The 12,341-nt window shown below is 41.8% G+C and overlaps 1 protein-coding gene across 1 annotated transcript; it reads left to right on the forward strand.

Annotated features, from left to right (window-relative positions):
- The first annotated feature begins 7,908 nt into the window (after positions 1–7,908).
- GA20OX2 (gibberellin 20 oxidase 2) lies at positions 7,909–9,697 on the forward strand. Its single transcript, XM_017841737.5, has 3 exons — positions 7,909–8,673; positions 8,774–9,095; positions 9,180–9,697. The coding sequence occupies exons 1-3, from the start codon at positions 8,120–8,122 to the stop codon at positions 9,453–9,455; spliced, it is 1,152 nt and encodes a 383-aa protein (XP_017697226.4). The 5' UTR covers positions 7,909–8,119; the 3' UTR covers positions 9,456–9,697.
- The last annotated feature ends 2,644 nt before the right edge of the window (positions 9,698–12,341 follow it).

Below are 12,341 nucleotides of genomic sequence, written 5' to 3' on the forward strand. Positions count from 1 at the left end.
TTTAGTGCATCCTAGTGAATGATCAAGGATTAGTGCTGCATTGGATCATCAAATGGTCCAATAAGTATCACAACCTACGTAATTACATGCTTCCTTTTCACTTTGAGATTATAGTTTGTGAAAGTTCGATTAGCTTAAAGACTAAGATTTAAGTATTCCTATCCGGCTTCTTCAAATTTAAGTAATGCAATCCAAACCCTACTCAACTCACTTTTAACCCAAATATTACTTGGGTTGAGTCCGGTTTGGTTGGATAATCTAAGGATAAATTGAGCTTTACTGGGTCATGCTGGATTGATAGGGCTGCATTAATGTACTTTAGGCAACTAGCGTTGACTTAAAGAGAAAATATATAATATACAAGTTGGGATCAGTTTAATCTAGGTAGGTTTGGGTTGAACTAGGTTGTCCAAGCCTTCGAACTTTATCAAACTCAATGTTGAATTGGTTGTTTAGGTCCAGATTTAGTGGACAAATATATTGGTCCATCTTGACCAAAAAGATGGATTAACTCGAATTTGGATTAACCTAGCCCACATTGTACCCCCTACCTTTTGGGTTATGTAAGATTTGCTTGTTGGTTGGTGTTTTTAAGAATAACCAATATCATTGGGATATAAGATATCAATAGTCTTTTTAAAGCAATATCGAGGATTTGAACCCTCAAGATCCTCCAAGCGCAATTCTTCACGGGAGAGTCCCAACCGGCATTTCCATCATGGAATGTGTTATCAAGAAGAGATTGGGAAGAGGTAATTCGGTTTCTCTTGCCCGAAGAATCTTTGGACTCTTATATTCACCCATGAGAAATGGTGTTTAGCATTAGGTCAAATTATGGCATACATTTCTTTATGTCTATATATTCTTTACTCCATTTTGACAAAAAATTAGATGTTCTTCTAGCTCAGCCTTCCTCTTAGTGAGGAATAATCACATCTTCCACCTCCACCTACACCGATGCTATTTAGTTTGGAAGAGAGTTGAATATGATGTGGTCTGATATACCACCGACCTTTGATCGCATATAAACACATAAGAATATAGATCTTGTAGTCCAAACTCAGATCATGATTTTCCATTTTCATGCATCTAGATAAATGATCAAGGACTAATATTGCATTGGATCATCAAATGATCCAATGAGTATCAAAACCTACCTTTCTGCCCACCTGCTTCATTTTTGCTTAGAAGTGTACTTCGTGCGAGTTGGATCAGCTTAAGGACTACTACATGCCTAACAAGATTTCTAAATTATCCAATTCTACCCAGACTAAGATCGTTCATCTTCAAATGTAAGTAATGCAATCAAAACCCTGCTTAAGTCACTTTTAACCCAAATATTACTCGAATTAGGTTATGTTAGGTCATCTAAGGATAGCCCGAGCTTCGTAGGGTCATGCTGGATTGACAAGGATGCAATTTCTACTTTAGGCAAGGCTGGTGTTTGACTCGTACAAGATGAGCTGCAGATAAAAGCAATCCAAGCCTTCAACTTAATATGACTCAATTAGTAAACACAAATTTTGGCCCGTCTTGACCTAAAAGATTGATTAGGTAACTTAGACTTGGATTAACCAGGCCGATATTGTATTCCTACCTTTTGGGATATAGTGAAGCTTATTTTCGGTTTAGAATAGCCAATATTATTAGGATATAAGATTATGATAGTCATTTTTAAAGCAATATCCAGGATTTCAATCCTAAACCTCTTATAAGCACAATGTATTAGATATTTGCTATCCGCCGTCTCTCTTGATTTTTATTCCAAAACACAAACCAATTGGTTCCGTCTATTTAACCATATTTGTGTTAGCATCAACTATTTCCATATAAGGTGGTGAGATGATATCTTGAGTGGTTACTTAACTAGGCTCCTTCGCATAGATGGATGCAACTATAACTCCATCAGATTATTTATTGACCTATAAAATGAAGATAGTCACAAGAAAAGACCTCCCATGCAAACATGGTTGCTAGTTTTTGAAAAAAAAACCCCATAATTTGAGAAGTTTTATCATTTATAACTCTTTTATTGAAAACAAAATTTATAAACTGAGATAATTTCACCTAGATCTTAAGACCTATCAAATGCAAGACTCCACTCATATTATAAGAAATGGAAAGGAATTCCATGGCCTCGATTGGATATGATCCATTGCCTATCTTTTTTTTTTCTTTCTCCTGTCGACTCCCTTTGATTTTTATAATTTGGTTTCTAGTAGAAAAAATAAAAGCCAAGCCCCAAAATAAGATGAACCCAAAATTAAAAGAAGATCGAACATCTCCCACCTAGGTTAAATTTGACTGATTATGCATTTTCTCACTTTCACTAGTAGATTGGTATCTATTTATAATGAAGCGAAAAAAGATGGATGGATTTTAGAATTGGAAGAAAAGTGGAATGGTATTTGTTGTTGTCAATCTTTAGATTACTTATCACCTCCATCGATCTACGAAACAATATCAAGTCAGAGAACTCCCCAGAGTTGGCTCCAAATAGACTCTCTGATGCTTAAATCAGAGAGGGGGTGTTTTGATTATAGTAGGAGAGACAAATAAAAACATCAGTATTGTGGTGTTATTGGTATCATGCATTTCTTGGAGGGATTCTAGACTTATATACAACCACAGGGTACAGAATCTTCCATGGGTTGTGCTATAATGAGCTGGAATTATGCGATAACTACCGGAGAACATACTATAATTGTCCAAGATTACATTGTAACTATCTTAAGATACCTATAACCATCTAGGTTCATTGTTACGATCTTTAACTTTTGACATGATGAAAAGACAACATTTTTGAATGGAGCACCGATGTTGCTATCTGAGATAAAAGGATTTAGGTTAACTCAAGATGATAGCTAAGCTGAATGGTTGTCCGTTCGAGTGGTAGAACTTTATATTCGACGATGTGCAACCTCAGAGATCATTTACTTTAAGTATACTCAGCTTAGCTATCAAATCGGTTGAGGTGGTTCCGGTTTGACTATTTCAAAAAATTTGAAGTATGTCTGGTTACCATATCGTCAATAAGCTGGACAAATCCGATGACGCCATATTATTAAAATTACTTATTGCCATGTTAGTATTGGTGACCTTATATGGTAGGAGATCAAACTATAAATTAACACTTTATTTCAGGGACAATGTTTAAAAACGAAAGGTCCAGTTACCAAAAAAACACCAGAGCATTCATCATGAAGAATATCCTAGTGATGTGTCTGGCAAGTTGTCAACCTGTTATAAGAAGTCGGGCAATCTAAATATTCCACGATAATTTATATTTCCTGAGATAAATTAGCTACAACTTTATTTCCCAACATGAATAGCTTTAGACCTACAATTCATACTTTGATCAAATAGATCCTAACCATTATTATGGTGACAAAAAAAAGGGAAATGAGTGCAATACATGAGTGATTTGGTAGTTGAAGAACAATAACTTGTTTGCCGTCTCCCATGATCACATGAACCTCTTCTTGTATATATACATTTTTCATTTTTCTTATTTAAAGTAAGCACGATACCATCAAATTTAGTATCAAAGCTTCCATCAATTCGCAGTATCTCAGCTTTGCATAGTCTTCACTCAATTCATAATCGAGCTATGTGAAGTCACAAACAAAAGATTCAAAAATAAGGAGAGACTCAAATGATGCTCGATAAAATTTGCGGTGGAAATCCTCAAAGAAGGTTGTTCCGTAGGCATTAAGATTTGATCATTGAAGTAAAAGGACTTGTTAGTTGTCACCACCATCCAGCTTGGCAATGGACAAAAAGCCTCAGCAGTATTTGCTCAAGTTTGATACTTCAATGTTGTTACCGGGCCTTTATGATTGGACCAAAATTGCTAGTTGGATCTAGCACGGTGACAAAATTTTTGAGGATGTAATGTTCATGCAATAAAAAAAAGAAGGATTCAATGTCATGGTTCCAACTGACAAATGGAAACATTGGGACAAAACCTGGGTCTATTAATTCTACTGTGAGGGTATTATTTTCATATTTCGATTATCTATGATGACAATTAAATCTGTGCACCATTTGATAACCAGGCAGCAATAGCAAAGCTTCAAGAAAACAATTCAAACAACCCTTAGATAACCAAGTTTCCCACTTTTTACTGTACAAGTAGCATTTGTTTGGGCTATTTTGTTTTGGGTGTTTTCAATTGTTTCAGAATGCATCCCGGGCATAAAATATAAACTATGTATTTCATCCTGGAAGCAGTTACCAACCTAGCACAGTGCCACTTTCATCTTTTCCTATTAGTTAAGGTACCAATTAAACCGAGCGGGCTTTGATTCAATTAGGAGTCTTGATCCATTGACTTAAATGACTCTAACCTAACTCCAGCCTTGGTTGCTAGTGGGCCTCAATGATTTGGATCAGGCAGACTAGATAAATTGTTGTTGTTGGTTTTTGTTTTTTGTCGTCGTCGTCTTCTTTAATTGATACAAACCAATTGGATTCGAATCAAAATTTCTACTCCTGATTGCTTTGTTATAATCTCAGAAATAATGACACGACAATGCATAAGTTGGAAGCCTCTCTTGTTAATCTTCTCTAATGAAAATTTTAACCATATCAGGACCTATCACCCAGGCACGCAGCCTTCAAATAAAGTTGGGATATCTAGCAGGTTATATGGATTGTAGTTAAAAGCATCATGAAGGTGCATACTGTGGCAATGAGATGGATAAGCTATACAATTACGGATAAGATAATTTAATCCAATAAAACAAGCGACGTGACAAAGTCCCCCCACCAACCGAACAGATTAACACCAAATTTGATAGGTCAAAGATGGAGGAAGCATGAGAACCATGAAGACTATTCTAATGGTGGTCACCTGGAATATAGATACCTTATCTCAATACTTTAGCAGCAACACACCATGATGCGAGATGGATAAGCCTAGTGGAACTAAAGAATTAATAGTGTCCGATGGAGTCCTAGCCTACGAAGTGGCACTTGAAAATTACAAGCGGTCCAGCCTTTCAGTGATTACCAAGGGTTTAAGGATCAAGTTGGTTCATTTAGCTCACCGAGTAATTTCTTTTGAGCAAAGTTTACTATCGGATAAGTGAGAACACTAGTTTTCACGTAATACAGATAGGTAGGACACTCGTTGCTCCGGAGCCCGGACTAATCAAATCCCGCGTGCGATTCTCGGCCTGCCGAAAGGTCGTAGGCACTGTTCTCTATTACACAGAAGGACAAAGTTGATGGATTTTGTAGACACTATGGTGGTCCTTTACGAGTCCAGCAAAAACCATATGGGGCGGCAACGAGGGAAAAAAATATATAAGGCATGCTTCACATTTTACACTATTTTTCCTAGTGTTCATCTTGAAGCAGAAGTCAGAAACTTCTTTTATTGACAAAGCTGCCAATCCCGTGATTTCAAAAGAACCAAGGAGCACCTCATGAATAAAAGAAACGGCTTGATGAGAAAAAAAGAAGATAGTATATATATATATACACTAATCATGAGACTGGCGACTCTTTTAGTAGCAGAAGACCTTAAATTTTTAGCTTTTGCTTTAAGACAGGCATCAGAAATTTTTGTTGCCCGCCCTATATGATTTTTGTTTCCTATAAATGCTCAGCCTAGGTGGACAAATAACCCCACAAATCCGAGAGTGAGATGGCCCGGCTAGCCTGAATAAATTTGGCAGTTGCCGCCAGCATTATCAGTTTATCACATTCCCAGGCTGCCGGTGCTTTTGGCAAGACCTGTAGGCCAGTTAAGCAGCAGAGCTTCTATCTAATACCCACCATGGAAGACTTCACATAAGAGACTCTGCTCCTCATTTCCTTAGGGGAGGGGACTGGTACGACTTGCAAGCTTGGTTTGATTCACGAGAAGATAACTGAATCGCGACAGTCACGTTGATGAGAGGTATGGAACTGAGGGAGGAGGGCCATGACATTCTCCTTCACGAGATCGAAGGTTGTCTGCTAGCGACCCAATTTCAGGGTTCAGCCCATCTTCCTTCAGGCTGTGTCAATTTGCCAGCCTTCGTCAGACTCCCCAAGTGCCCGAAGCGGTGCTGCAACTCTGCTCCAAAATAATACTGAGCTTCATGTTGGAGAAGCCGCCAGGGCCTCGGCCCACCTTGCACTCGCGTGCTCATACTGGCCTAAACACAGTGGTCCAAAAACACAGTGGTCCTGGCCGTCCTTTAGAATGTAGTATCACAAGTCTATCCAGTGATCTACAAGCTAAGGTCGGTCTTCCGACTTCAAGTCCAATTATGATTAAAAAGTGCCGACGCAAAAAAGGCTAATTTAGAATCAACACTGCCAACCCTGCTGTCCTCAATCCATGGGTATTCTTTCTTTTTGTTGTTTTTCCCCTCAACCCCTGTTTTTTTTTCTTTTTTTTTTCTTTTTTTTTTTCAGAATAGAATCTATTCATGCAATGATGATGGGATATTTATGGTTAGGAGCAACCTAGGATCCACTGACCAAAATGATGGGCCTAGGTTTGTCGTAGTGGAGCCATGGTGGGTTCGCTCTACCATCACTCTATCTTGTTTGGCTGAAGATAACAAGAAGCGAATCCCTCTGAATAGCGGCCATGGCCGTCGTTATCTAAAGACGCTATGGAGGTCCCAAATGAGAGGGAGCCACGCCCACCATAACAAAGCTTTGTTACGCTAATGTGGGAAAAGCGTCGAACACTTCCCTCGTGTTAAGCTGCCGCTACCGGGCCGAACGCCACACGTCGGCGTCCTATCCCATACCCGAACCCCGGAAAAGGCCAAAATCCGCCGAGCGGATCTACGCCCATGGGACGCCCAACCATCCCTTTAGCTAAAATATATGTCTAAGATCTCAAATACATGGCACTGCGTGTAGGGAATCATAGCTTTTGTTTGGATTTCCAGGAAATATACACGCGCACATATAATTCAAATATCCAATTTAGCAAGGGAAGATGATTTTTCGTACAATGAACAATGACACATTCAAACAACCAGCATCCTTTTTTTTCAATTGTACAAAAATTTCTAATTACAATTATTAATGAAAACTATAGCAAATATTATTTTATTTCGAGGTTGATTTAGGCAAGTATGGTTTTTATTTCAATTTATCTATATTATACAAAAAATTGAAATTTTGAATATCCATACCCATATTTATTTTGTTACTCAATATAGATACAGATATAAATATTTAATCAGATATAAATTTTTATATATTCAAAGTATGATTACAGATGCAGACATATGTTAGATAAATAAATTTTATAACCATCAAATCAAAAATATGACAAATTACTATTTCTATTATATATTTCCTAAAAATATGCTTAAGCTTCTCTAAGTTACCATTTCTTAAAATTAGAATATTGTCTACTATAATAAATTGCATTCTCTCTCCTCATTTATATTGTCATGATATGTAGTTATATGTAACTATTAATTTTTTTATTTTTGTTAAGATAGATGGATCATATCTGATGAGTACAGATGTATCCAATAAAATTAAAAAACAAAATGCCTCGGAATGCCAAGAATAACTTCCTATCACCAGCCTATAGGGTACTATCGGAGTGACTAGCTACATAAGCAGCCACTCAATCTCCAGTTCCATTTGCTTTACGGAATACTTGCTTGGCGTGAAAAGTCCCTCCATCCTTCATCATTACCCAAGTTGCTTATAAGGTTTTTTTTTTTTTTTTTTTTTTGGGTATAAATCCATTACTGGGGGATTCCTGAGTCATTGGAACCTCGATATGGCTGTGCGAGTAGATTTGCTTTTCCGTTCCCAACAGCAAACTCCTACATTCAGCCCTTTCCCCATTGAAAGAACCTTTCATAAAATAATAATAATAAAATCATCGTAATGCTCCCCAAGTTTTAAAATGATATCACTTAGAATAAAATATTCGTCATGGTTCTGATTTGCTGCACCGGGAATTACTCACTGCGAAGTCAAACCGCGCACCTCGTTCCTCCCGCTATAAAATGGGCAGCAGTTAGGCCAGATGATACGAAGAGATTGAATCCTTAACATTCCATACTTTCCTACACCGGCTTTTCTCCTCCCGTTCTTCAACCCCTCCCATCCTTTCCCTCCTCTCCTCTTTCTCCATCCACCCATGGTACTCCGCTCTCCTGCCCCGATGGAGATCAAAATGGCCACCGCCGCCGCCGCCTCCCAGCAACCGCCTCCGCTGGTATTTGACGCTGCCGTCCTCAGCCAGCGGTCGGACATTCCGGTCGAGTTCGTCTGGCCGGAGGAGGACAAGCCCACCCCGGATGCTGCTGAGGAGCTCTCCGTCCCCCTGATCGACCTCGGCGGCTTCCTCTCCGGAGACCCCACCGCCGTGGCCGAGGTCTCCCGACTCGTCGGCGAGGCGTGCAGTCGGTACGGCTTCTTCCACGTCGTCAACCACGGCATCCCCTCGGCGCTCCTCGCCGAGGCCAACCGCTGCGTCGAGGCCTTCTTTCTGATGCCGCTCGCCGAGAAGCAGAGGGCCCAGCGAAAGCCCGGCGACAGCTGCGGCTACGCTAGCAGCTTTACAGGGAGGTTCGCCAACCGGCTCCCGTGGAAGGAGACCCTTTCTTTTCGCTTCTCCTCCTCTCCTCTCTCTCCAGATATCGTGCAGGACTACTTCGTCCACACTCTTGGCGAAGATTTCCGGCACTTCGGGTAGGACAGGAGAACAAGATCGACAAAAGGAAAAATAGTAATAGAAACCAACACTTTTTTCCTTATGATTAAACCTGCTCTCATTACTGTGGTTTTGCAGCACGGTATACCAAGACTACTGCAATGCGATGAGCAAGCTGTCGTTGGCGATAATGGAGATTCTCGGGATGAGTCTTGGGGTGGGGCGGGCATATTATCGGGAGTTTTTCGAAGGGAATGATTCGATGATGAGGCTGAACTACTACCCGCCGTGCCAGAAGCCGGACCTGACTCTCGGCACTGGCCCCCATTGCGACCCCACCTCCCTGACCATCCTCCACCAGGACGACGTCGGCGGCCTTCAGGTGTTCGCCGACGGCAAGTGGCACACCGTCAGCCCCAAACCCAATGCCCTTGTTGTCAACATCGGCGACACCTTCATGGTATACGATATCAACGCCAATCCACTCTTTGACTTCGAATGTTTCATGAACTTCGTATTGATGGTATTGGTATTGGATCTGCAGGCGTTGTCGAATGGGCGGTACAAGAGCTGCCTGCACCGGGCAGTGGTGAACAGCAAGGTGGCGAGGAAGTCTTTTGCCTTCTTTCTCTGCCCGGAGATGAACAAAATAGTGCGGCCGCCGCTGGGGCTGGTGGGCGCCGACCACCCGAGGGCCTACCCGGACTTCACGTGGTCGGCGCTGCTCGAGTTCACCCAGAAGCACTACCGGGCTGATACGAACACCCTCGACGCCTTCACCAAGTGGATCCTCCAGGCCGAGGGCCCCGTGCCGCTGTGATGACATGGCTGGGGGGATTTTCTATCAATTTTAAATGTCATCAAACCTTTTGGATTTAACTAGCTAGTTAGTGTGTGTGGGGGGGGGGGGGGGGGGATCGGATACCGAGGAAGGTATGGTGTGAAGAAATAATGCGGCTGGGGAATGAAGCAAAAGTACGAGTAAGATAAAAACTTGTTTGCCACTGTTAATACCACTGTAAAATAAATTTCTCACAGAGGCCAGCACATCTCTTGCCATCACTCTCTCTGTTCTTCTTCTTGTTTTTTTTTCATCCTTTAATTCATATCTGAACAAAAGTAACGAGGAGAAACAAACTTTAGGCTATGATAGGAGGAGCAGGCAAAAGAACAAGCTTCTGTGGCACATGTTTCTACGAGGACGGGAGAATGGTGATGATGACGGAGGGACGACGACATGCCAAAGAGCCGAACGGATCGTTACCCTCTCAGCACTGGCTTGTCCTGTTCTGCGACTGGATTTTTTCTATTTCTCTTTTGTCACCTAGCGCCTCCCCACCAGGACCACCATGGTAATTGATCTGGTGGCAAGGACGATTTGATCCATCCTTATACTCTTGCTTAGGTTTTGGACTCTACCTTCTTCACCTCTCTTCTCTATACCAGACTAGGAACGTGTCCAACTACAAGCCACTAGCATCGACACTGGAGATAGAGAGATAGAGAGGCAGAGGTGGGAGAGAATAAATTGCCTGGCAACATTCTTCGAAAGATATAAATATAAAAAGGCGTGGGGGTGGGGGATGGGGACGGAGCTCGCGATCCACACAGTGTTATATATATATATATATTGTTTCTACTCTCTTTGTCTTCGTCCCTGGCTGCCGCCAAGGCAAAGGACAAGGGCTGCCCCCTGGCGCTCCCGTCCAAAGCGCCCCGCGTCACATGGCAGCATTTGTTTTCGATCTCCTCCTCTGTCCGTGGCGCGCGAGGAAAAGAGAGTCCTGTTCCTGTCCTCCTCCCACCCGGGGCTACCGCAGCCCCACCCTGTCTCGTTCTCCGCCCGGTTCACCGCCACCTACGTCTTATCGCGGACGCACAATCTTAAATATATACGGCTTCGCTTGGTTGAGTGTTTTCTTGCTACTGTTATTATTTTTTACTACTCCTCCCCTTCATGACACGAGACCACCGCCTCCCGAGCCAGTAATCGAGATGCAAAAGCTGCACGCGAAACAGTCGATTACTGGATGGATCTGCTGCATGCCAACGTTAGCCATCTTCGTGCCCTGCTGCCGTTCGTACTCGTGATGTCATGTCTTTGAATGCTTGGGAAAAGGACATTGTATGATAACTTTTGAGCTGCAATGATGCCCGAGAGGACGCTGAGGGACGAACGGTCGAGACAGTCAACAACGTTAAATCTGTTCCTTTAGCGACAGAAATAGATCGGATACGTTCGGAAGCTGATCAACGTCGCGCACGGTATGCTTCCACACGAGTTAAAATAAGAACGGGGATTGGCGATGTTTGATTGGTGAACAGGGCTTTCGCGGATGCATGTATATGGACCGCTTGCCTTCTGATTCTAGACTCCTTCTGTTGGAATATATATTTTTTCTCACAACAGGTTCCCTTCTTATTAGAATATAGGAGTTTATGAGACCAGCAAAGCAAAGCAGGACTCACTAGCTATCTGCCTGTCCATCCATCTATTTATATAGCAGAGGGTGCTTCAACGCTAATAAATTTTCCAATCATTGATGGTATAGATATCCAAACTGCTTTCCCAGGCCATATTTGGACTGATTTCTTTCTTCGTAGATGTATATGAAAAATAGTATTCTCATGAAAAAAAAAATTTACAGGAAACATTGGAAAGCTACTATTCCGCCCATTAATTTTTTTTTAAAAAAATACCCTTGAGCCACTAAAATTCATGAATAAAATCTTTCGCTTTATTAAGAGTATAATAAATATTTTATACAACTTTTTCAGAAAAAATGGATGCTCAGATGAAAATAAGTTATTCTGAAATGTGTTACTCTTTTTTTTTTTTGTACAACGGTGGCTCACAATTGACGGATGTGAATACGGCCAACAAGATCAGAAAATAGAAAACTAAATAAAGGGTCAAGCACTGACCCGTAGCTCGTCCAAATGAAACCTCCAAAGTGGTGGGCTGCATAGGAAGTGTAACAACCCAGGACCTCACCCAAAATGGCTAGCCAGAAGGTATTATTTGGGTTTCTTGATCCTGTATAAGTACCCAAGATCTACCAAGCAAATAACCGATGTGGGACTAAACACACGCCCTCACGGATCCTCACATACTCCCCCCGTTCAAATCCTGACGTCCTCGTCAGGCTAAGGGTTCATATCTATTCAAATCTAATCACAAACACCACGATTGGCCCGTGATCAGCCCCAACAGATCCGTGCTGCAGTGTCCTCTAGTCCACATAGGCTATGGGCCGGATCGGCTCTGATACCATTTATAACAACCCAGGACCTCACCCAAAATGGCTAGCCGGAAGGTATTATTTGGGTTCCTTGATCCTGTATAAGTACCCAAGATCTACCCAGCAAATAATCGATATGGGACTAAACATACGCCCGCACAAATCCTCACAGGAAGTAACCTAGTCAGCAGTACCATTAGCTTCCCTGTATACATATGTGGCCTGAGTCCTCCTCAATCACCGTGACCGAATCCTTCTTGAAAAATATGTGATTCGCGCCCAGCACCAGCCTCGCATAAGATATGCCATCCCATGCCGCTCGAAGCTCGGCACAAGCAACAGACGTGTCGAAGATTCGCCTACTCCAGCCGCTCCCAATCTGGCGTTGTGGTTTCATTCACGAATCTAACATCTCCACAAATATGCCACAATTTTATAATCAACCAAATATGTTATAATTATTT

The sequence above is a fragment of the Phoenix dactylifera genome, chromosome 6 (assembly GCF_051530095.1).
Source record: "Phoenix dactylifera cultivar Ajwa chromosome 6, Ajwa_hap1_PhDact_Kaust_v1.1, whole genome shotgun sequence".
Taxonomy (NCBI): domain Eukaryota; kingdom Viridiplantae; phylum Streptophyta; class Magnoliopsida; order Arecales; family Arecaceae; genus Phoenix; species Phoenix dactylifera.

Coding starts and splice junctions, on each gene's coding strand:
- GA20OX2 (XM_017841737.5), top strand. CDS start 8,120: ATGGTACTCCGCTCTCCTGCCCCGATGGAGATCAAAATGGCCACCGCC. Junction 8,674..8,773: donor GAAGATTTCCGGCACTTCGG/GTAGGACAGGAG, acceptor GTGGTTTTGCAG/CACGGTATACCAAGACTACT. Junction 9,096..9,179: donor ACATCGGCGACACCTTCATG/GTATACGATATC, acceptor TTGGATCTGCAG/GCGTTGTCGAATGGGCGGTA.